The following is a 24,335-nucleotide window of genomic DNA, read 5'->3' as shown; positions in this document are numbered from 1 at the left end:
GGAAGATTTCTGTGATTCTGCAAATTTTCAGTGTGTGTTTTTGATTAGGATACTGTTTTCTGAAAGAGCAGCCTGGAAGAGAATTAGTCAGGATCCGAGACTTTTCTTGAAACTTGTATTGGAGACTCGTGAGGACCATCAGCAAATGTAGTGAACTGGAGCCATCCTGTTAAAGCCTTGTTTGACACCAGAAAATGCTTCTGTATTGATACTCCACTGCAAAGTTTCCCCTACACATGGGAATTAAAGCAAGCTTTTGTCATTTAAAGTGACAGTTTACAACTGTATGGTCTTTTAAATGTAGTTTAACACAGAAATGTGGAAGAGCGCAGCTAGTATTCTGATACAAGCCAGATTTGTATGCCATGGTTGAGAACTGCAAATCTTATTGAAAAAATTTAATCATGCAAAGTGAATATTTTAAAAGCGCTAGCTAATTCTTCTGATTGTTATTTATGGGCTGCATGTCAGATGCATCAAGCCTAACCATTTGAGTTAATTTAAGGTGAGACAGTAGGCATAACACTTTTGAGGAATGTTTCATAGATCCCTAATTAAAAGCTAAGATGTATTCTGAGTATATGCACGCAAGAATAGGTATTTTTAAACACAATCTGTATTCTTTAATGCTATCCGAGTTCTGTGAAAAATGTTTCAGATGAATATACGTAGACTGTTTTAGAGACTGGCAAATATTTTTCTGTAATAATTTCACTCGGCTGTTTAGGTGGGTAGTTTCTGAAAAGTAATATTATAAACTGGTATATTAATAATGAAACAAATCTTTGTGGCTCTATTTAAGGCAGAAAACTGCATAGATCTCTTGTGCATCTTCTAGTTCCAGTTCTGTATTGGGGAGTGACAGGGATGGAAGATTCCTTAGTTCTTGTCAGTTTATTCACCCTGTCCATGGTTGTAGAAGATGGAAGATTTACTCCTAGTATTATTACTTCTGAAATCACAGAAGTCTTTCAGATCCCCGTGGTTTGGGCTGGTACTTTTCATATGGTGATTTCAATCTTGTAGTGCTTGTTTGTTTCTTTGGAAAACATATGTTTAGAAAAACCTTCTATATGTATATTTATTTATTTTTTAAGTCTTTAAACATTACTTGTATTGCCAGTGTTGCAACTATCACAATGATGGAAACTGGAGAGGGAGGGGTAGGTGATAGTGAATGAAAGATATGAAGGGTTTGATTCAAGCCATTGTACTTGCAGTTGGGAATACAACCTTGCAAGTGAATAGAGAGATGGAGGTAAATGGCAAATTGTTTCCCTCCGATCTGTATAGGTAGGCTGTACTGTTCGAGGAGGTTTGGCTAAAGGGATAATGAGTATATATTTGAGTACAAAAATGCTTGAAACTGAAATACTAGTGAGTATTTAGAATAGCCTTTTAAGTCTGTTCTGACACTAGTTAAGATCGTACCAAACTGTTTTGGTCCGGGCTTTTTAGTGAGGGGTTTTTCTCTTATGTGAACACACCTCTTGATCACCTTCCACATAATATTCTGTGGATTCTCCAAGAATCCACAGGCATTGATGTGGCATTTGATTTGAAAAATGTTGCAATAATAACTTAATCTGAAAAAGGGCATTTCTTTTGGTTTTGGTTAGCAGCCAGAGATACAGGGAACCCAAACAATGTTTGCAGTGGTGAAGCTCATGGCCATTGTTATTTGTATAATTATGATTTCAAGAAGGAAAACAGGATTTTTGTTGTTTTCCAGAAGCTGTGCAGCTGCTAGATTTTTTTCCCCTTTTTTAAAATCGTCTTTCTGTATATGCCTGTGACCATTTTTTGCTGACTTATTTGGAGAACTCTTTATATTCCAGTTACTGAAGGTTTTAGTTCAGCCAATAGACTTTTCATCCACTCCTCTATTTTGATCTAAGTTTCTGCAATTTGTTCCCCTCTGAGTCTTTCTTCCTTTTTTTAGCTACAGTCTTCTCTTAGTAGTGCTTAGTTTGGTGATGTTGGGAATAGGCATACAAAGATTTGTCTGAAGCCAAATACTCTGTCCTTCGTATTGGGCAGCAGGCTTTGTAGAAAAGGAAAAGGTGAAAAACAGTTTTGTTTCCATTTGTACATTGCATCCAAGATGCAGAAAAAAAAGCTGATTTTTCAATATTATCCTGTGAGTAAATGATTCTGATTTAAATTAATACGGTTAACTTCTCTAGACTGTTCTGAGTTGTCTAACCTAAATGATGTGCTCTAAGCTGTGTGACATACTGAGAATAAAGCCCAGATCTGCTGAGTCCTATCCTTTGGTTTGGGATTCTTTTAACCAGCGCTTACGTATTTTGGTTTCTTACTCTCAGGAGTTAGAAGATAAATAGTGTGGGCCAGAATTAGAAGATGGGCTGCAAAGGGGCATGCAGTGGTTGGAGATGGATTTGAGAACAGTTCCAGCTAAGTAAGACAGATACTAATGGCTTGAATGCTGAGAATCGCACAGTAGCGTTTGACATGAACCTTTTTGATAGTGGTAGAATTGGTACGAAGAAAACGGAGAGAGAAGAAGAAATTATGCTGAGTGAGATATATTCTAACAATGTTCCGTATGCATTTACGGTGTAATCTAGTGTATATTGATAAAGACATACTAAAGAAATGATCTCGGGAATGGAGCATTTCCATGGAGAGTTCAGTTCTTGGATCTGAGTTTTGAGGTTTCAGCCCTTCAAAAATACATTATGTATAACTTTTCCGTACTAAGGACTCTTGCCCAAGTACTTGATATTTATTTAGGGGATAATTTTTTTTTATTGCCAAAAATATCATTTCAGTATTAAAAGCTTGGTATCTAATATAGGGATATTAAGCAGAATGGTTACCTGTCCAGAATTAGTATGAATGCACCAGGGTGGCAACATAAACACATTATCAGAAAAACCATTTTGTTACACAAAAAACTGGGGTGGGGGAATATTCTACTCTTGACAGAACTGAAAGAAAAGCCTGAATGAAGCCTTGTTAATCTAAACTGGTTTAGTCTGATCAAGCTGAGCCTAGACTGATCTTTGAAAGGTTATTTCATTCTTCTCTTTTCCTTAAGAACTCCTTGAAAGAACAAATACAATAGTAAGCTCATTAAGGTTGAACTTTTGTATCATCTGGGAAGAGCTAAATACATTTTAAGTATAAGTGGTGGTTGGTGCTGCAGTCTGCCTACGATAATCCTAACAGGTAGAACTCCATGTTGTAGTGAGAGTGATGCTAGCCATTTATTTATGAACATTCAAATCTTTGCAAAAAAGCTTTAAGGATTTTTTTTTTGTTAATATATGGAATGTCATAGACTAGGAGAGGGTAGACTTTTGTTTTACTAATTATTTTGCAGTGATAGTTTACAAGATTACATTGTACTCATACAAATACATTGTTAGGAAAGATTTTAATTTTTTTTTTTGTTCTGACTGTTGTGCAGTTGAATTCAACTAAGTCGAAGTGTATGAAACAACTTTCACAGTCACATAGGTGCATGGGTGGGTATGGTAGTGCTACAGTGTTGAATGGTACAGGTGCTTAGGGGCAGTACATGAAGTAAGCTGTTCCATGGGGTGGGCATAGCTGTTGATTTGCAGGTAGTATGTATTGCAGCAATATGCAAATATCAGCATAATTGTGGCTGTGATAATCTTAGTCTTATGAACAGAAGTAAAATAAGTGAAGAGGCTCAAACTTGCGTTAATTCTAAATGATGGGGTATGTTCTCAGTCTGTCCACTTTCTGCTTTTTGAACTGTGGACTCTTCTAGAAGGTCAGTCATCTTGCAAGAGAGCAGGGTGTGATATGTGGCTTTGTGCTTGTGATGCACTCGTGTGCAATTAATTGCTTTTTTTTTTTTCCTCTTTCATCAATAGGTGACAAAGAAAGTCAAGTCTATGCAGATGTTCCATACTCCTGTGACTTACGCTATGCAGGGTGACAGAGTAGGTATCTGCGTAACCCAGTTTGATCCCAAACTGCTGGAACGAGGTCTCATTTGCACCCCAGAATCACTTCACACCATCCATGCTGCAATAATTTCCCTGAAAAAAATCCAGTATTTTCGAGGAGCTCTTCAGACCAAGGCCAAGTTCCACATCACAGTTGGTCACGAAACAGTTATGGGAAGAGTCATGTTTTTCAGTCCAGCCCCTGCTGACTTCAATGAAGAAATTCAAGAAAATGTTTTTGATTTTGAAAAAGATTATCTTTATCAAGAGGAATATTTGTCCAAGGACTCAAATTCTTCAGAGGAGAACAAAGAAAACAACCAGGCAGGAGAAGTCCAGCTCCCAAGACAACAGTGGGCTTTGCTGGAGTTTGAAAAACCAGTCACTTGTCCTAAACTGTGCCTTGTGATTGGCTCCAAGCTGGATACAGATATTCATGCAAATACCTGCCGGCTGGCGTTCCACGGGGTACTGCTCCAAGGCATGGAAGACAAGAACTATGTGGAGAGTTTCCTTCCAAAGCTGAAAGTGTACAAACTGAAGCATAAAGAAGGACAAGTGGAAAGGGTAAGCTGTCGTTTTAATGTCCTACATGAGAAGGGGAAAGACTTGTTCTGTTTAACTACATATATTGGTGGGCTACAGAATTTTTGCTGTTATGTTCCAGAGTCTTTATACACACTTTTCTTATGTTTGTATACCTAGTGTATTACACCTTGTCTGTTTGCAAACAGTCAGAAATCACTGCTTAAAAGTTGATTGATCCTTTTGATGTCTAGCCACTCTGTTCTTCCTGCAAACTTGCTTTGTTTGTTTACCTTCCTAAGTGGCACATCTGTCCTCTTCCCTGTTGACAAAACTTCTAGCTTTCCATTGACATATTTTTACACAGTTATTCTGCAGTACATTGAAAATGTAAAGGCAGTGTTAAACAAATTAAAAGTAGCATTAGATTAAATAACACAACCCTTAATTCTTTTATGCATTGTTTATATTTTATTAAATAAGAACCTCAACTATTAATACTTATTTTAGTAGGCAAAAAGAATCTCCTACAAGATGCCATACAGAGCTATAGCATGCTGAAGTTGGGATCAAGCTCATGACATGGAAAAGTTGGAGCCTTGTTTAGTGCATGTTGTTTCTGTGTTGCACAGGTATTAATCGGCCCCAGTGTATGTACTTGACCCAGAAAATAGTCGTGCTTTCTGGAGGAGTTAGCATCTAGAGTAAAACTTAACTGGGAATTTTGACTGTCCCTTCCGTACAGATAGATACACTTTCTATAGTGGCCTGGTGGTGTTGCACTGCTGTCATAAACTCAATCTTGGTGGCGGTTACCTGTCAGTAATCAGTGGAGAACCATTTGTTTATACATCCTGTAGTGGAATTTTTCATGGGGAATGGTTTAGGTGGAGATGTGCAATATATAAATAATTTAATTGCTTAATTGCCCCTAAATGAGCAGCATTGATGTAAACTTTAGCAAATGTTTACTTGATGTGTTAGTACGGTAGGTATTTTACTAACTTTTGGATAAAAAACTATTTATTTTCCTAATCCAAAACCTGATTCTTTGAACAAAACATTTAGCATTCTTATTTCTTTTCAGCATTCCATAAGCTGTGTTTAGTACTGCATAATATTTCTCTTTACTATAGGAGGCTGAACACTTAGCATAGCTTACTGTGCTTGCAATTTTTGATGCAGACTTCTTGAATACTTCTTTGTTTGTTTGCTTTACTAATTTAATAGTAAAAAATAAACCAAGATCCCTGTTAGGGCATGATTTTGAATTAGTGAGGTTCTTTTCTGAATGCCTTACTACATTAATTGATTAAACGGGCCATTCATATTTCCCCATTTGCTCTGAGGTTTCTATGTTGCCGGTTTAGGGGTTTTTTTTAATAAAAAGAAGCGTTTGTCCTTTGAATTTCCATGACTGACTTTGAAGGCCATTCTTTTCAAAGGAACTACAGACCAGTGCTGTTGTATTGGTTTTTTGGATGCCGATTTTGTCTCTAGGAAGGTAGGTAGGAAGGAGGAGGATATCTGTAGCTCTCTGAATTTTTTTTTCTCTATTAATAGGGGTTATATGGGACACTTAAAATCAGCAGTCACTCTTCAAAGTTTTGCTAGCCAGGTGTATTGTTTCCTTTGTTTGAAATGGTCGGCTGCCTTTCTCTTTCGTTGATGGTAACGTTGAATCAGAACAACAGGTCTGAAGTATTCTGTCCTCTAAGCTGCAGAGAAGCTCTAGACCAAACGTGTGTCTGGATACCAGTTCTTGGGATGCTCTAGAGTTAGCTGAACTCAGGAAACATTTGCCTCTATCTTTGCTAAAAATTTAGTCCCTGGTGCATGGCCTATGCCGGTAATACCCAGCAAGACCTGACTTACCAACTCCTTTTGATTTCTGTGGCTGTAGGAATATGAATGAGAACAGAAGATTGCCTGACCCATGGAGACACACACTGCTTGTGTTTTGTTTAACTGTGAAATGAACTGGTCTCAGATTCTTTATTTTTGCTCCCAACGCATGGCACTAGTCTATGGGAGCTGAAAACTTGCAGACTACCAACTGTGTGAGCGTGACTTGTCTGACTGGGTTAACAGAGTTTGCCGTTAGCCTCAGTCGTGCATTTTTAATTGTTTTTATTTAGTGTTATTTTCAAATCCTTTGCCAGTTTCCATATTCTGCTATTGATTTGACTGTGTAAATAATGGAATAATGTTAATCAAATTACAAATTTTCTGGTCTAGAAGATAGTCAAATATTAAATAGCTCACGTTCATTAGTTAAGAGTCATATATTAAGCTGATATGTTGGTGAACTGTTTCAATACTTTCCCATGCCTTTTAAAATATATAGCTGGGGTTTTAATTTTTTTTATCCTGTCTTTATCTGTCTCTCAGCGTGCCCTATATATGGGCCTTGATCACTGTCTATATGAATACTAACTGACCCTGTATTTGAATAGTTGCCATCAAATAGTTTGTCTCCAGGTTAGATTTGATCTCGGATTCTGCCTCCTGGGGTACAGTAGATACTCAGAGTTGGCGTTTTCCCTGATGTGTGCCAAAAGGATAGTGGGGCAAATGTAAGAAAAGCTCAGGACGTAAAGTCGCAGGGGCACACAGGGACTTGGGAGAGTTGGTGGGAAGAGGGTTGTGCCAGTTATAAAGGACCTGCTGGGGAAGTACTTAGAGCATTAGTTGGGGTAGCTGGTATTAAGCCTGTGCTTGTGCAGAGCAGAGAGCAGCAGGAACAATTGGGTGGTACAGTGACTTATTTTAGTACACAAAGTCGCTAGCTAATAGAAAATCTGAATCAGCTGGTCCCACCCTGCTGCTGATGGATGGCTGGAGATTAGGATCGCTGAATTTAGGGTGTCTATTCTTGGCACTGATACAGGAAAATTTCTTTCTCTGTTGAGCAAGGAAGCTGCCCCCTCCTCACCTTCCCTGGGGAGGCATAAAAAATAATAATAATTAAAAAATACATGTTACCTTCACGAGAAATGAACTTTTCCTCCAGAGAATAGTGCTGGGGAAAATTAGTTTCATAGCTTCCTGAAAGGCTGGGAGAGAGGGAGGCAGGGGCACGTAACGTCTGCCTTCGGGTTCAGCATGGGGTGGAAACTCATTCTCGGAACCGGACTGTAGTGGAATTCAGTAGTACCCATCTGTAAAATGCTGCAGCTACTCTGATGTGGGCTCTCCCAAGCCCCCCTGCTTGCTGCTAGAATTAAAATAAATTCCCTACAGTTTAACTACCAGTTTACCCAGGAGAAATCAGGCATTTATAGTTTGGCTTTTTGTTCCTATTCTGATTAATTTCAGAGCACTGATGGAATAGTAAGAATTGTAAATTCATTAAGCTTCAGCATCACAGTACTTCTCTTTTGTACCCCGTGTACATGGCACCCCCCTGGATTTTAAGGTTTATTTTTTTAATAAAAGAAGAACATTTATTCTCAGAGACTTTTTTGGCTCTCTAAAAGCAAGCGTGACATTTTTGCTGTATCACATAGAAATCAAATCTATGAACCGGGTAAACACCATCTTTTAAAAAGGTAAAAAAATCATACTTAAACTAGCAAATGACCTTGAATTAGTACATTTTAGTGAAAAGTCACGCCTAAGCTTCCTTGGGTTTTCTCATCTGCTCAAGTGATGGTAAACATTCTACAAAAATTCAAGTACCTTTGCACTTCTTGTACTGCTCACTGTTCCTTTTTGGTATCTTGCCTCTTTTAATGCTAAGATGTGAGTTGAGCACTGGGAGAGAAAGAATGAAAGCCTAACTACTGTTACTCACCAGGATTTCTGAATTTACCTGTCTGCAGCCTATCCTTGAGCCTCTCTTTTCACATCTTGGCTTATTTGTCTGCTGATTTTATTATATTTTTTTTAGGTATGTATTACTGTAGTATCAGAGAAATTTGGCTTTAAAGCATTTATCTGCTTTTCTGGTTAAGTTAGTGTTGTCTGAGGTGCTGCATGGTGCAGGAAACTTGCTTCTAACCAGGATGGGGCATTTTGGGATCTGCACCTATGCTGGGATTGCATCTTGGTTGCAAAGAAGTTGCATGATTCAAACTGAAGTTAGGATTTTCTGATGTTTTTGAGTTGAAGCGTGTGCATGTTCCTGTTTTGCTTTAGACCAGATTTGTTTTGGGCTTAGAGTAAGTCTTAAAGGGTTAGTTTTAAGGAAAATCAAAATCTGCCATCCCCTCAGAACTATGAGGGCACTGGCAAAAGTTTATATTTACTTAACTTGATAATTTAGGAATTATGTGAAATACTGGTCCAGTTTTGTCTTGCAAAGAGGACTCAAGACGGGGGAGAGAAGTTCAGTGGAAGGATCTGTTGGACATCTTTCTGCCACGGTTATGTGGCGGCAGACACTGTTGCCCTCTGAATACTTTATTTTTGCAAAACCTTGGCTGCCTGACAAATGTACTTTCGATAGGAAAAAGAGCTAGGCTGGCAACAAGTGGCTTGTACTGATAAAAAGGTAAAAGCTTGGCTGAGAAGGGCTATTGTGAACACTAGTGTCACGTTAAGGAACACGATGTGGGAATCTTGGTAAAAAAAGGGAAAAGGAGATGCTGTGAAGAAACTTTATCCCTCTGAATCAGCATGGGGTGGTGGCTGTGAGTGTGGGCTTGCTAAACTGTAGCAGGTCAATAGCCCCTGGAGTCAGAGGCAAGCAAATCATGAAGACGAACAGCAATTGTGTTGTCCTGGGTCTTTTGCTGCTTACCAGTCAGCTCTGTGCAGTTCTGTAGGTAGAGAGACTCTTACTAATCCTAACGCCATCTCTGAAATACCTCCCTCTCTGAATTTTACCTCCATGCAGAATTGCAGATTAACTCCAGTCTGACTCATGAAGCAGTAACTCAGTTCCTGGGATAAATCCTTCATATTTGTCACGTTATTTGCTCTTTAGCTTCCATGGACGTACAGGTTGAGTGCAGTGAGCTTCAACTGAAAGGTGAACTGTAGAAGTGCATCATGCTTTCCTGCATGACTCAGATGTTCTGCCTGTTTTGAAAGTGTTTGCACAAGCAGGATTTATCTTAGGATGGTTGCCACAGGGTCCTATTGTCAAGGATGCTCGTAAATCAGTAGCTCTGTGGCAGAAACAAAAGGAGAAGGAAAACTCTGCCTTGCTGGCTTAGTGCAAACTGCACCTTCTGCACTTCCAAGCTTGTATAGTGGAAAATATATACATGTCTCAACTGGGATTGTTTCCCACTTTAAGTATAGCAGAGTGTTTTCCTATGAGAACAGGCTTGTCCTTCCTAAAGATGCTTTCTCTGTGTTCCTTTGACATGAAGAAGAATTAATTCTCTTTGTGTGTTTCAAAGTTCTTAAATGTATTTTCCTTGTTATTTGCCTTGCTCTTAGGCTTTACTTGATGGTAATCACATTGCACTTCTTTCTTCAGCAGTTGCACGTGTCACAGCCATGGGATGTTGTAGTTTTATTCATAGCCACTCTTCCCAAGTTTTGTAGGTTGCCGGATTGTGAGTTTTCTTATCGAACTTGTTCTCGTGGGGACTGAGGCCATCATGTAGCTAGCATGCTTAGTTTCTGGAGGATGGAAGAATCGCTTATTGCTTAATAACACCATGTTACTGATTGTTTGAATATTGGTGTGATCTAAGTGTCCCTAAGGAGAAAAGTATTGTTGCAGAAACAAGATGTGAAAGCCAGGGTAACTTATCAAGACTTTTATCAGAGCATCTCTTCTGAAGCTTGAATGGAAGAGAAAAAGCTTATCTTTCAGCATCTTTTAAAAGAAAGCGTTGGATTTTTTCTCTTCTTACAGTAGGATAACAAGAGCTGTATCGGAGCAAGTGCATTATGTGAGTGGTCAAATGGAAGGGCACCATTGCTTAACAGATCTTTCTGGCCTTTCAGAAGAAGGATGAGATACTGTGGAGACGAGTACTACTAAGCCAACTGCAGGAAGTTTGAGAAAATAGTATTTAAATTTATCAGTAACTCAGACTATCCTTTAGGGAGATAGACATTTTGAAAAGCAGTGGTTGTGAAAATGGTATTTTTTAACAATTATCAGCCATATTTTGTCTTTTAATTCCTTATGGCTTTTTATGAGTGGACGCACCAACATCTAGTTTCCAGAGTGTGTGTCAAGTTTACAGTAGCTTAGCCACACGCTTCACCAAACTGCTGAAGGCGGGTACGAAGGAGGAAAAGTGAACTCGCCCGGCAGTGAATAGGAACGTCCACTGTGGTTCACGTAAGGGATGAGACCGAACTTCTGGGGAGGTTGTCTTTGCTTGGGGGAGGCAGTAAGTTAATATGGGAGTGCCAGAGTAGTCCTGTCTGGAAAGATTCTTGTGTTAGTGGATCATGTGTGAACAACAGTGATACTTTTTTCACCGAATCCCTTTTAGATATCTTACCAGTAACACCAAATTTATTTTGCAGAGTTGCGCCGATGCACTGTATTTAAGATATTTGCCGCAGAGGTACTGTTCCTTGAATTTTCTGTTGTGTGGTTGCAGTGCTGCTAGGAAGGAAGAGAAGTAAATTTCACCTGCTCAGATAGTTCGATTCTTCCATCTAACTTACTTCTAGCTAAAGCATGTTGCAGTGGCTTACTAGGGCTAATGTTTCATCTGCTATTTTCTTATAGTGGCACTGTAGTTCCAGTAGGATAGCAAGTAAAACGCTGCATCAGCCAGGCAGTCACGCTTTCTGGGTGACAAACATGGTGTACAGACTAATATGGGCACAAAGTGAGTAAAAAGACCGAACTGTACCGTGAAAACGGATGGAGTGCTGTCTGCAGGCCCAGGCAGTGACCTGGGCTGTCTGCAGAACCTTCTGTGACTCTAGCTGGGAGAAGTGGGTGGATGTCACTCCATCTACTGTAAACATGCAGACGCCACAATTAATATTTTTCCTGCTTTGAAGTCTGAACATGAGTTTGTTTGGTTCTGCTTGGCTGCTGATGGTATGCTAAATACAGTAATAATACAGAGATGAAGGCAATCAGGTGAATAAAAGTGCACAGCACACTCGCCAGTTAAAATGCACTGTAAAATAGGAATATAAAAGATGCATTTATTTATTGGCTTTTGTTTAGTTTTTGAGTAAAAGGGTTTGAGAAGCTTAGTGGGGAAAGGGGAAGAGAGATGTATGCTCATTAAACAGAAATACCATTTCTGTTAAACAGTACTGTGAAAAGAGTAGCGATGTTTACTGACTGACACAACGTATGGATTAACACATTTGAATAAATTTGTCATAAAAGTGTACCAGCTAAGCCACAGAATCTGCTTGCTTACTCATATGATAAGACTGGTATTTTGTTCACTCACTAAGAAAAGAATGGCTTGCTCCACATGACTGGGTAGTAGAATTTTGCAAGGTTTGAGTAACACCTATGGTTATTATTTATATTATTAAATTTAAAATACAGACATGCTTTTGGGTCTTACAAGTGTATGGACAGCTGGTCTTGATTTTTCTGAGGTTGTGTAAGAGTCACCTGTGGGGGAATCGGTTTGTCAGCAAGGCAACCAATACACCATTTTATTTATTGGATACCAAAATAAATTAAGAATGTTACTTAGGTTGCAAAATCAAGCACTTGAAAGTTAGGAAATACCAGATTTACAGTTGCCTATGCAACATTAATTCTGTTCCCTTGTGCACTTAATAAGGCAGGGTTCCTGTGAAATTTTTTTGGATGTGGTCATGTAAAGAATATATCATGGGGCATATCAAAGAGGGACAGGAATAAGGTTGTATGGACATCTGGCATTTCTTAACTTAAGTGCCCAATTCTGCAACTTAAATAACTTAGGTTTTATATAAATGTAATTTCCTAGGCATTTTTAAAGTAAAAAGGTAAAGTAGAGCTAAACCTACATATTTTTGAACTGTAACCATCCCTCTACTGTGCACCTTCCCTAGGATTTGAGTTACAAATACTCAGCAGTGTAGCACAGACTTGTATTGCTGCTCGGTACCACAAACCTCGTTAACCAAATGGCAGAAGGAAACTTTTGTCCAAGAGAGGTGATGGACTGTTAGGCTTTGGGCAGAGGATCCATGCGTGGGAGTTAGATTGGGAGGGGAGAGGATGGACTTGGGATGTTTGTATGTCCATGTGGTACCTTCAGAAGCGGATACAAGTCTGCGTGAAGTCAGCTCTCGCCTCTCCCATGGCTTCGGTTGCTTCAGGCAACTCTTTGCAGGCCTGTTCCTTGTTGCCTGCTCACTTTCCAGTGAGGATTTTGAAAGCCTCTGTTCTTTGTTCCTCTCTGCCCTCCTCAAGCTATTTGTGGGCAGTTTCCTTTAGAAACAAATTAACTTACTGTCACTATCTTTGACCTACTGCTATGTGCCGGATCTGTGCGCTGTTCCAAACGACACTTGCTGGGTCTCATTGATGTTTCCTTTTGGATGTTTAAGACCTCAGAAACGGAGATCACCACAGTTAAAATACTTTTAGAATAGCTGAAGAAAGTGCCTGAGTGTTCTTAAGTCATGGAGATGCCACCAGAGTCCTTCTGGCTGCCCAGGAGGAACCCTCTCAGCTGCTTCTCTCCAGCAGTCTTCTCTGTGTGCTTCTGATGACGCCAGGTCAAGACTTCTGCATCTACAGATCTCCTGCTCTACAGAACAGCCTCTTTCTTGGTTTGTGCTTGGATAGTAAGGATTACAGGGTTTTTAATCTTTATAGTATTTCAAGCCAGGGCTGGCTGGTCTGGAGATGGAGGTCCTGAGCAGTGTAGTATGTAGTAACAGTCTGTAACCTTCTTTTTTTCCCCCCTCTCTGTTGTTGCTTTTCTTACATAAAGGTAACACAGCATAGATTGGTGTAAAGGTTAATGAAATCCCAACATCAACAAGTTTCCTACTTGGTAAAATGAATGTTTTCTGAACTAGGCTGTATCAGGAATTTAGTGCCTGTGGTTTTTTGGGATTTAGCCCTTCTAAGCTTCAAACAGGGGAGAAGGAAACTTGCGCTGTAAAGGTATATAATGAAGTGAGTGCCCTGTTTGTACCCTGTGCGTGCTTGTAGGACACTGACTGGTATGTATAGAGCTTTTAAATCTAAACCAGTCTGGTTATGCAGCTCTTGCTCGTTGTCCTGAGTCAATGCTAAAAGTTGCTTTTCCATTCCTGTACTGGTTTTAACCAAGTTATAGTGATAGCAAAACGCTCAGCAAAGGGAATGGCGTTTATGGCTGCTTGTTAGAAATTCTCAAATGCAACTGTGCCTTTACTTGAGAAGGGAGGAGAAGGGCAGAGAGAGGAAGATCTTGGATACAAGAAGCATAGGCTGGGGAGAGATGGGATGAAAATCCGAGCACCAAAGTTTGTGGATATGCGGAGACATCTGCATGATGGCTTCTTGCTCTATTAAAACAGCTGTAATAAGACACAAAGTACTGAAGGAGATGAACTTTTCATCTCTGTTCTTTCCTCCTGGATGTATGTTCAAGGGCAGAAGTTCAGTTTGTTCTCTTAGAGGATGGTGAGAAAAAAGGTTGTTGGAGCCCAGCACGCAACTCAAAGCTTCTAGAGCTGGGAGGGAATTGCAAAAAGAAAAGGCTTTAATGCTTTTATGCTGATGTAAGGAAACGGTGTGGTTGGATCAAATCATTCTTTCTTTGTACCAAGTTGTTCACCTGGTTCTCAGTAACAAACTATGAGCTAGAACAGTCTTTGGAGAATCAAAAAAGCTGCAAACACAATTGTCAGTGAAATCCTTTCTCTTTCATCCTTTTTGCAGTCTCATGTACCACCATTTTATCGACGCGTGAAGCCATGTTTTAAAAAAGGAGAAACAGGAATTTGCAGCTTCCAAAACATTCCCATTCCTGACACAGAAATGGAAAGTGCTCGAAACTGTTTTCTAGAAATAAATGAGCTGTCATTGATCATGATGAAGATGTCTCAAGTGTACTTTTTCTGAAGTACAAAAAAGTAATAAAAATATTTTGTATTTTCAGTATTAGTCATAGGGTCTTTTTGTTTCCTCTCCTGTTGTTTTCTGCTTTGGTTTCAATGGGCCATTTATCAGTTTGCTGAGAATAATCCTCAGACCTGTTTTTATCCTTTTTAAAAAAATTGGTTTATTTCTATTTAAAAGCATATAATTTCAGATTGAATCAGAAAAGGTTATTTTTTTTCTCTCCGTGTCTCTAGTATTTAATATTCTGTTCTTTCACTTTCTCTGTCTTAAACCTTTTCTTATTTTGCGTCTCATTCTGGCACTGCTTTGTTTCCTCCTTTGTGTTTCTGTTCTGATCCCCTTTTCTTTTTCTCCACAGATATGTTAAGACACCGAGTTATTTGCTCTCAAAATGTGTGTGATGGATTGTTTGAGAGGGTGTTCAGATGACAGTAATTTCCAAGTTATCTTAAAAATGAGGGTGATTTAACAGGCTGGACAGTATAGTTTGCTATCCCTGCTCAAAGGGAAATCGCAGAGGTATTTTTCCTTGGAATTATACTATGGTTTGCACTGAACGCCAACGTGTGTAACATTAACTGTGGTCGTGCAAACAATATACGGTGGCGTAAGCACTGCTTAGATGGAGTGTGAGGTGGTTAACTTTTTCTGTGAACTGCTCGGTGTTAGCAAAAGCGTTATGTGCCAGAGATGCACGTACTTCCCCTATGGTTATAAAGTGCTGTTTACTTTTTTCCTGCAAACACAAAAGCCAAGTGGGAAGGGATATTTCATAAACTCAGTGCTATTGTGTCCTCTGGTCTAAGCCATAAAACAAGAGTAACAGAGACGTTCCCTTTGAACTTGAAATCCCTTTCTAAGCTGCTGATCTAACCTAAGTGAGAGGGGGAGACTATACCAGCCAGAAAATTTTTCTCTTCTGGGTATTTCCCCCCCACCCCCCGGCCTCCTTTCTTTTTTTAAAGTCCTTAAGTGAGTTTGATGCTGCACCTCTGCCCATAAATTTAAAAAAATATTATCGTAATGTAGGTCAGTGAACTGAAACGCCACTGTACACCATGGGGGATTAAAGTCAGAGAGGCAGCCCTCTCCCACTCCTACTAGGTCATATGACAATATAAACAAGAAATGCAAGGAGCCTTCAGCTTTTTCTTGCCCTAATCCTTTGTTTATGCAGCACTTAAACTGACTTTTGGGGTCGTCTCTGTCTGGCATTAAAGCCCTAAAGCTTTTTGAAGTTTCCCTGAAGTTAATAAAATTAGTCTGCCCTCATTGCTAGGCCCCTTGCTGCTGCTTCAGAGCAGACTGCGTATCCCTTACTGTCTTTGCGGCATTTGGCTTTTTAAGTTAATAATATTTTATAAAAAAAAAAAGAGTGTTTGAGAGAAAAGCAGAAAGATCTCCCAAAAGGCTGTTCAGCTAATAGGCAAAGTGATTGCCATTGTAGATGTTCTGCGAACTCAAAGGGGATTAACCTAAAATCCAGCGATTCGAGGTAAATTGCTGGTAAAGTAATTGGAAGTGTTGAGTTTCAGTTGGAGAGAACAACATGCGTTTCTGTGCCTTTTTACAAAGCAAGACAAAACCAAACATTTTTCTTTTATTTTTCTAACGTGGTCTCAAAGTTGAGAAAACGAGGTTTCCTTCGTAGCACTTCTCTCTCCTTCACCCATTTATTTTACTGCAAAGGCTGATCAGTTATCTTAGTTCTTGTTACATCGGGCGTTCTCTTATTATTTAGTCATCTTCAGGGATAAATTGGTGATAGGATAACTGGGGGGATGGACGACATGGGATGAGATGTATAGTATTCAGTGTATGAGACTGAGACTTTGGGTTGTAAATTAGGTTTCCTTCCAAACGGTGCCTCAGGCAAGTCACTAATCACTTATTATCTCAGCACCCCTAAAGCAGCTGTTTTTCTAATGGTCTATAGAGATGCCCCAGAAATAATGGTGATATGGACAGAACATATCAATCAGCTAAAGGAGGAATTTTTTAACAAGTTGACCATTGGAGTGAAAGGAGCAGTGCAGCTGGAGCCCTTGGTTACTTCCATAAACTATTTAGACAAGAGCAAGACCCTAAAAAGCACACTTAGTTAGAAAAGATGAGGGTTTTTAAAATCAAAAGGTGTTAAATGACTATGGCATACCTGAATGGTGATCGATTTTGTTGCTGTTATAGTTATCAATTGTAGGTTATCGCTAGCAGTTTACTCAAAGGTATCTGATGCCTGTACCACTTGTTCGCAGAAATCATTGAGGCTTTTCTGACAGCCTTGCTGGGGAGGCTCTAAACTTGCACCGTGCTAGCCTAGGGTGATTGCTCACCCTGTAATTCCATTCTTAATTAAGTTAAGGATACCTTTGAAGTGCTCTTGGAAAAATAAAAGATGTTTATGTTGTTTTTAAAGTTGGCTTCCTGTGCCATTTTGGGGGCATAACTACAAAAATAATAGATACATGGAGGATCCTCACTGGAGTGTGAGAGACGGTCTGTATTTCAAACACAGGGGCGAGAAGCGCATAGCCACTGGTGAAGGAGAGGAATGTTCAGTTTTGAAATTCTCATTTTAGGAATAAAAGATTTATAGGAAGAAGTAATATTTTTATTTCACTAGCTAATGCAACTGAAAAAATGAAGATGGTTTTGAGAATGTAAGTGCTTCTTCAGGTTGGAATTAACATCTTCTTTTTCTGCTAGTCTTCTATTTCAGACCCGAAGAAAGGCAAGTGTGTGCCTGAAAGCTTATCTTCCCCCTCTACCACCACCTATTATCAGTGGCTCTAGTAAAAGACGTTATTCAGTTTTAAATTTAAGCCAGAGGTTGCCAAGCAGTGATGCTGCCTTCCTTGGCTCACAAGCTTTCTTGAAGCAGTGCCTGTTGAGGGGGTGGGTAGAGGACAGGCACACAAAAAAAAAAAAAAACCTGAAACATGACCTTTTGGGAAAAGATGAGGAGTTGGATGTTCAGGAAGTAAATGTTGTTGAGGCATCTAAACGCTTCTGCCTACAGCCTTGACTCTGTACCCAGCTGGCAGCACAGCTGCTTGTACATTTGTCATCTCATAGAATGGTTTGGGTTGGAAGGGACCTTAAGGATCATCTAGTTCCAACCCTCCTGCCCTGGGCAGGGATACCTTCCACTAGACCAGGTTGCTCAAAGCCCCATCCAACCTGGCCTTGCACACCTCCAGGGATGGGGCATCCACAACTTCCATGTGAGAGAAGAAAGAAGGGCTGTAGAGATTTCTCGTGCTGCATGTGGTCTGGGACAGGGTGAGGTCCTGCCAGTGCTCTCTAATATTGCACAGCCATTTCCAAGGCTGTTCATAGCTGAGCAAGTAAACCCCATTAAAAGTAAAACAAAAATCAAATTTCTGATGCTAGACTTACAGAGATTGGCGTTAAAATAGAGGCATACGTATGTAATGAAATAATAAACAATGGCTAGGTATTTGAGTCTGTGTATGCACTACTGTCTATGGAGGAGGCTTCAGGGAAGGAGAGTAGCTTAATAAACCAGCGATACTTTGAGCCATCATTTAAACTGAATAAAGGGGAGCGTTCAAAATTGGTTATAATTCTTTACTGTTCTAAGTCTCTTTGGTCTTTGAAGACCTTAGGTTTCTTTAAAAAATTGCTCCCAAGATATGAAGAGCCGTAACTTTTGCCACCAAAAAAAAAAAAACAACCAAACACCAACTTGAAAAGATTGAAGTAGTATCCCCTTATTTCTTCTGATGAGTAAATAAATGTTCTTGCTGCGACTATGAGGTAGACTAACTCCAGGCGTTAGGTATATGAGGATATTCACACCTACAGGATTAGGCTCACTTGACTGCACCTTATACTTTGTAATGCCTGAGGGAGGGTTGTTTATCTTGCCTTACGCACCAACCTTGCTGCCTCTTGTTCCTGATAGCTTAATTAAGAATTCAACTTGGAATGGTTCTTCCCCACTGGGTTACAAACCTTGAAATTAAAATTGGATACAATGGTCATAAGGCTTTTAGTTTAACAAATCAGTGTGTGTGTAAAGGTGAATATTTAAAGGCTCTATTTAGAAACTCTGAGTAATTCTGTCATTTCTTTGGAAGTGCGGCTGTTGGAGTGCAGGTCTGGAGCTAAGAGACAGAATGTTTATGTAGGCGATAATGTGCTTAGCTGTAGGATAAGTAGTGGAATAAACTTTTTGTGAGCGTAGGTACTTAAGTGACTTTCATGGAAATGTTTCAAAGTAGAAAAGAGATTTTAATTAACTGATCTTTACAGCATGTTCTGATGCAGGTTTGTTCTCCTGTATTAGAAGAAAGGAAGCAAAAGCAGAAATACATTAATTCAGTCTTCTATGGTTTTAGACACAAATTGCCTGAAACTCAGCAGTTTTGATGACTCATCTAGAGTTTTGTTCGTTTGGGGGTAGATGGTTTTCTAAGGGCAGGGTGGTAGAAGTCACCAAACTTAGTGTACTCCTAGGTAGAATTTTTCTTGTCACTGTATACTCATGAAGCCCTGTTTCTTTTGCAGGTGATGGATGATTACAGCGTGATTGGTCGTTCGTTGTTTAAAAAGGAAACAAACATACAGATTTTCGTGGGTCTAAAAGTCAAACTATCTACAGGAGAAGATGGAATAATAGACGGTGGTTTTGGACAAAGTGGCAAATTTAAAATCCGAATTCCAGGTGGGTGCTTATCAGCTAACAAATACTAATCTATGCCAAGTGTAGAGCATCTTTCCATATTGCAAGTCTGTTACCAGTAGTTTGCTGAAGCTTTGAAATGAGCTCATACCCAGTTGGACCACTGATGATTTGGTGGATTATACCTCTTCTACTGAAATGATGGTGGCTGTGGCGTGTATTGTGAGACTGAGCGGCCTGAAGCCACATCTCCTGTGTCAACAAACTCGGGTCTCAAAATGCCACCTTGTTAAATGTCAGTAACATAGAAATCATGCTCTGCCCAGAAAGGTTTGTGGGAATCTCTCTCCTCAACATAGGTATGATTTGCACCAGAGTCCTTCTGAACTAATAAAGGAAAGCAAACCTGCAATCATTTTTACCTGTAGCTACTTATTAAATATAGTATAGTGGATGCAAGTTCCTTAAATTGGCTCTGTTCTGCATGTTATTACCTACCTTGCCTTGAAGCAAAACCTGCTTGATAAATGAGTTTTTAGAGATCTTGAGAGGGGTGGTTTTTTATTGCTTGTGTCTCCTGGTTTTATGATAATATATATTACTGTATATTTCATCCTTGGTGAATTACAGCAAGGATTTATGCCTCCTTAGGTTAGAGCATGGGGAATGATGGGTGCTAGAGTTTAAAAGTGCTATTATAGGGGGGTTTTGCCCTTCTTTTAAGGTAGCAAAGTTGATCTGAGCCTTTTCAAAAGGCAGTAATAGGTGATGCATTTAACTCGGATTGTGGGATAAGATTTAAATGATACTAGAACTACTTTGTATTTCTGTAGTGTCTTCAGTGCATTTGTCACTAGTTGATCCTCTGCCTTCTTTAGGGAGATACGTGAGATTTCTGTTGTACAAGGGGAGAAAAGAAATCATGATGTTCTATGACGGCAAAAAATCGCGTAGTGATTGATTTACAGAGAAAACTGAAGTTTCCTGATTTCTTGCTGCAAATGGACTATTTTCCATTTAACTTAAGGCTCAATGAAACTGCACTAATTTTGACCCTCAGCAAATTTCCTTTCGTCTTCTTATCACAAGATAAGAATTTCTGACTAGACAAAAAACCTCCTGTGTTCTGTCCAAGCTGTAATTCCAGTTTTGTCATTGAATGCTAGACTTTGCAAATGGGTCTGAGAGCCTAATAGGCAAGCACAGTGCATATTTAAAGAAAAGTTGCACCGGATAAATATATGTTTTGCATTTTCTAGTATAGAAAAGCTTTTAAGCGTTCACTGAGATATAGGTACCTTTAGATAGGTGGTGAAATGATGTGTAAATGACCTTAATGCTGAAAAGGGTTCAAGCTGAAAATCAAGATGATATCTTGCTTAAAAATGTAGCGTTCTTAGGAGCTTTTCTTTCCCGGAGGCAAAAATATGGTGAAAAAGAGCAACAGGAGGATGGCATTTACGTTGCTATTTCCACGTTTTGGATGGAGGAAGTGGTTCTTCATGGGACGGGGAGAAGCCTAATAAAGAGTCTTTATCACTGTTGTGGATGTAAGCAGGAACTACAATTGCAAACCAGCAGTAATATTAAGAAAGTCATACACAGATTTAGAAAATTGCTTTTTGCTTTGTATCTTGAGTTAGTGGGAAGAAATGATACCTTTCACCAAGGTTTGTTATCTAATCTTGGTTATGCTCTTCTGATGTTTAACAGCAGACCATGAAACAGAGGACCCTTTATAGTTTGTTCTTTCAATGAGAAGAACATGTAGCGGAATACTAGAATTTAATACCTCTCTAAGGTAGGCAGAATAATATGACTTAGTTTGCTTTGCTTTAGTCTGGGTCAAACTTGGGTACTCTTGATGTCTGGAAAGAAGAGGCAATAAGCTAAATTAGCTCAAGCTAAGAGTATCAAACAACGTGTGGCTAGCAGGGGAAAGAACTGCAGTATCTGGAAGGGCCTAAAAACCTGTGTCTTTAAGAGTTGCAGAGATTTGTGTGTAGGGGGAGGGCTATTGCTGTGATGCTGTTTAAGTCAACTGCAGTTCACATTCCTTTGTTAGGTCAGTGTTGCTTTTTTAATGTGTCTGCATCCTGTTTGTGGGGTTTTGGTGGAGTGTTTTTTTTATTAAATTTAACTGATCAGACTCTTCTCTTCCTTCCCTCCCCATTCTTCAGCCTTGCCTCTCCTCATACAGTCTCTCTTACAGATTTCTTTTGCGAAGAGCTCCTCTTAATTTTTCAGAAGTTGTTTCCCTGCGATTCCTTCACAAATGTATTGGGGAGTGGGATGGAAGGGAAGGAAACATGCAAGTTGAGAACTGCCTTGGACTGCCTCAGCCTGGCAGTCAGTCTGTCCTCTTATATTTAGAACCAGTCTTAACCTCTGGAATTGAAGAGCTTGTTCGGGTGGTTAACCTGATGATACCTGAGGGCTGGCTTTAGAAACAAACCTCTACTTAGCAATAAAAATCAGGTAGATATATCAGAGACTTGTGGCCTGACTGCTTAAGGTAATAGCAGACCAGGGCACGTTGTAGGGTGTTGCGTGGTCCCGCTGGCGCCAACAGCCTCCAGCACCGTGGCTGCTCACATCAGCAAGCGTTGGGATCCCCAAGTGTTGTTCCATAGTCACTTGGGAAATGGCTTGTGTTTGCCTATAGATCACAGCCTGGGAACGTTGTCTTACATCATCTGTGGGCTGAAACTTGGCAGACCTCACAACTGGGAATGGCAGAACACGGGTCTGTTTCTTATTCTGGCAATGGTTGTGTGCAGCAATAAGTCAGATACTTCTCTCTGCTCTTCTGCTCTGTGAAACGGGGATAATTACTATCCATTCTGAAAAAAAAAAATGCAATCTCTGATTTATATTTATTCCAGACTTGGAGTATTAATATTTCTTGAAAAGGCTTAATTATCTTTCTTTAGAGTACAAAAAACACATCTAGAGTACAGCATGCAATTGGAAGTTCCTCCGTTGCTGAAAGATGTCAGCAATTTGGAAGAAATTCAGGGAAGAGCAGTAAGAATGCTGGAGAGGCTGAAGGGACTGATTTATGAGGGAAAGAAGATGAAAAGAAATGCATGAAACTTGGCTAAATGATGTCTAAGTGGGAGATATGATTATCTGCAAGTATTTGAAGAGCATAATGGAGAAGAATCCCTCAGGGTGGTCCAAGGAGGTAGAAGTAAAGCTAATAACATGAAATAAAGCAAAGTGTAACTTGACTATTGAGAGATGTTATTTTGCAGAGACTTCTTGCACTGCCAGATCATCTATGTGGAGGAATAAGTTGTAGTTCCATTTTGAGAATACTTGTGTAGTTTGCCTGGGTGTTTGCTAGTGGCTGTGTCGGAGTAAAACAGGCAGGCAAAGCAGCAGGGTGGTGGAAAGTAGAAGGACAATGTATTTTTCATCTTATTTCTGTGTTCAGGCATGCTTTTATTGCTTGAATGACAAGGTATAACCTACTTTCTAGACTGTTTGCAGCAGCATCTAGTTTAAAAAAAAAACCAACAAAAAATTCTGGCAGATCTGGTATTCTGTAGGGTTAGATTGTGGAGCTGTTTGTGTTTTAACTGAGGGAAAAGTTTCAAGGTGTGTTAATCGACAGGATGATGCTTACTTTCCAGGCTGGTTGTATGATCAAATACATAAAAAGGAGGACATAATCTCTAAACTCATAAGAGTTTTGCTTAGTTTAACAAGATGCTTAAAAAAACAAACAGGATTTGAAAGGCAATTTAAGCTACAGTGCTTTGTAAGTTACGCTTGTGTGTGTGTGTGAGGCAGCGAGCTATTGATGAAGTGCTTCTTGCTGAGGTGGGTGATGTGTGGCGGCTGTTTTCGTTGTAAATGGGAACACTGCATTATGTAGTCAAGGTAAATGAGTGAAATGTACTGTTCACCTTTGAAATCAAGAACAAGTTTGGGGAGGCAGGAACTGTGTGTTTAAATGTCTTATTCTAAAGAAGACAAAAGCTAACAATGATAGTCTTTAGAAAATGCTTATTTCAACATACATTGCACCTAGGAATGTCATGCCAGATGATAAGAAATTCAGAGGAAAGTTCAGTGAATCGTTTGAATAACATACTACTAATTGTGGATTTTGTTTAACTGTCTCTCACCCAAGAATTGACCCCATAAAACTCTGCTTGGTTTGCAAAATCATGATCTGTTGATGTGCCTCATGACATATTTTAAAAGATTGGCTCTAGATATGCCCGTTTCATTGGTTTTGGCATGTTGCATTTGTCTTCTGCTTAATTATAAAATGTAGTGACTTTTAAAATCTAATTGGAGCATATGTGATATCTCAGGCATAGTTCACTTTCCTTTCTGTCTTTACCATCTAGTTGCTGGTAAAGTGTTCGTCCTTTCTGAGGCACTGCGGTGTGTTTGACTGCAATTCTTTTCTTCTCTTTTTGACTGGATACAGTAAAAATTGCTGTATGTGAAATGAATTAAAAGCTGCCTTATTTCCTAATGCGAAAGAAGCAGTGCATATCTAACAGTCATAACAGCTGAACACGCTTCTGAATTGGGCAAATTTAAATGTAATAAAAGGTACACTTTTCATAAGAAGAGATACAAATGAGAGTATTAGAATACAAGCTTTATACTTTGCTGTTCTTTTTACCTGTACAGGATAATGGTAGTTTTAAGTTTCTTACAAGAGGTGAAGACAAACTTGTTTTTGACCTTGTCTTTTGTTGCCAGTAACTTTTTGCCTTGCTTTGTTAGTGTTGTTGCATAGGAGAGAGAAAGTTTTTATATTTTGTCACATACTTGTTTCGTTGGATGGGATCCCACAGTGATTTGCAAAGTGGGAAAGCTGTGATGTAAGAGCTGCGGGTGAACAGCACTATTCTACATAATTTCAATTCCAGTTAAAAATTGTGGATTTAAAAGTGGGATTCAAACTGGTTATTTTTGAGCACTCCACTTAAGCAAGGAAGTTTAATAGAGGTTAAATAGCGTGACAGCAATTAGAGCAATACAAAGATGGAAAAATGCAACAGTAAAAAAATTTGTGAATCACATTGTTTTCAGTAACTTTCCCCTTCAGAAATATCTTGTGTTCTTTTTTGATATTTTTTTATTATTATTATTCAAGGGGTGTCTCACTTACTTAAGGTAGCTCTCAACACACCAATGTAGCTGGCATTTGTGGAATATTAGTTACAGGGTTGGGTTTTTTTGACAACCATAGGCGACAAGCTTTAAATAGTTGACTGGAGATAAATGTCATATTCCCAAC

General features: G+C 39.3%; 1 protein-coding gene across 1 annotated transcript in view; it reads left to right on the top strand.

Moving 5' to 3' along the window:
* EEFSEC (eukaryotic elongation factor, selenocysteine-tRNA-specific) overlaps positions 1 to 24,335 on the top strand; it is a 92,495-nt gene that overhangs the window by 32,817 nt on the left and 35,343 nt on the right. Inside the window, exons 4-5 of the mRNA XM_009889880.1 lie at positions 3,873 to 4,514; positions 18,952 to 19,108. Of these exons, the coding sequence (XP_009888182.1) occupies positions 3,873 to 4,514; positions 18,952 to 19,108 (799 nt within the window). The remainder of the gene's footprint in view (positions 1 to 3,872; positions 4,515 to 18,951; positions 19,109 to 24,335) is intronic.

Source organism: Charadrius vociferus, unplaced genomic scaffold (assembly GCF_000708025.1).
Source record: "Charadrius vociferus isolate BGI_N301 unplaced genomic scaffold, ASM70802v2 scaffold257, whole genome shotgun sequence".
Lineage (NCBI taxonomy): Eukaryota > Metazoa > Chordata > Aves > Charadriiformes > Charadriidae > Charadrius > Charadrius vociferus.
This window is presented reverse-complemented; position numbering and strand designations above follow the sequence as displayed.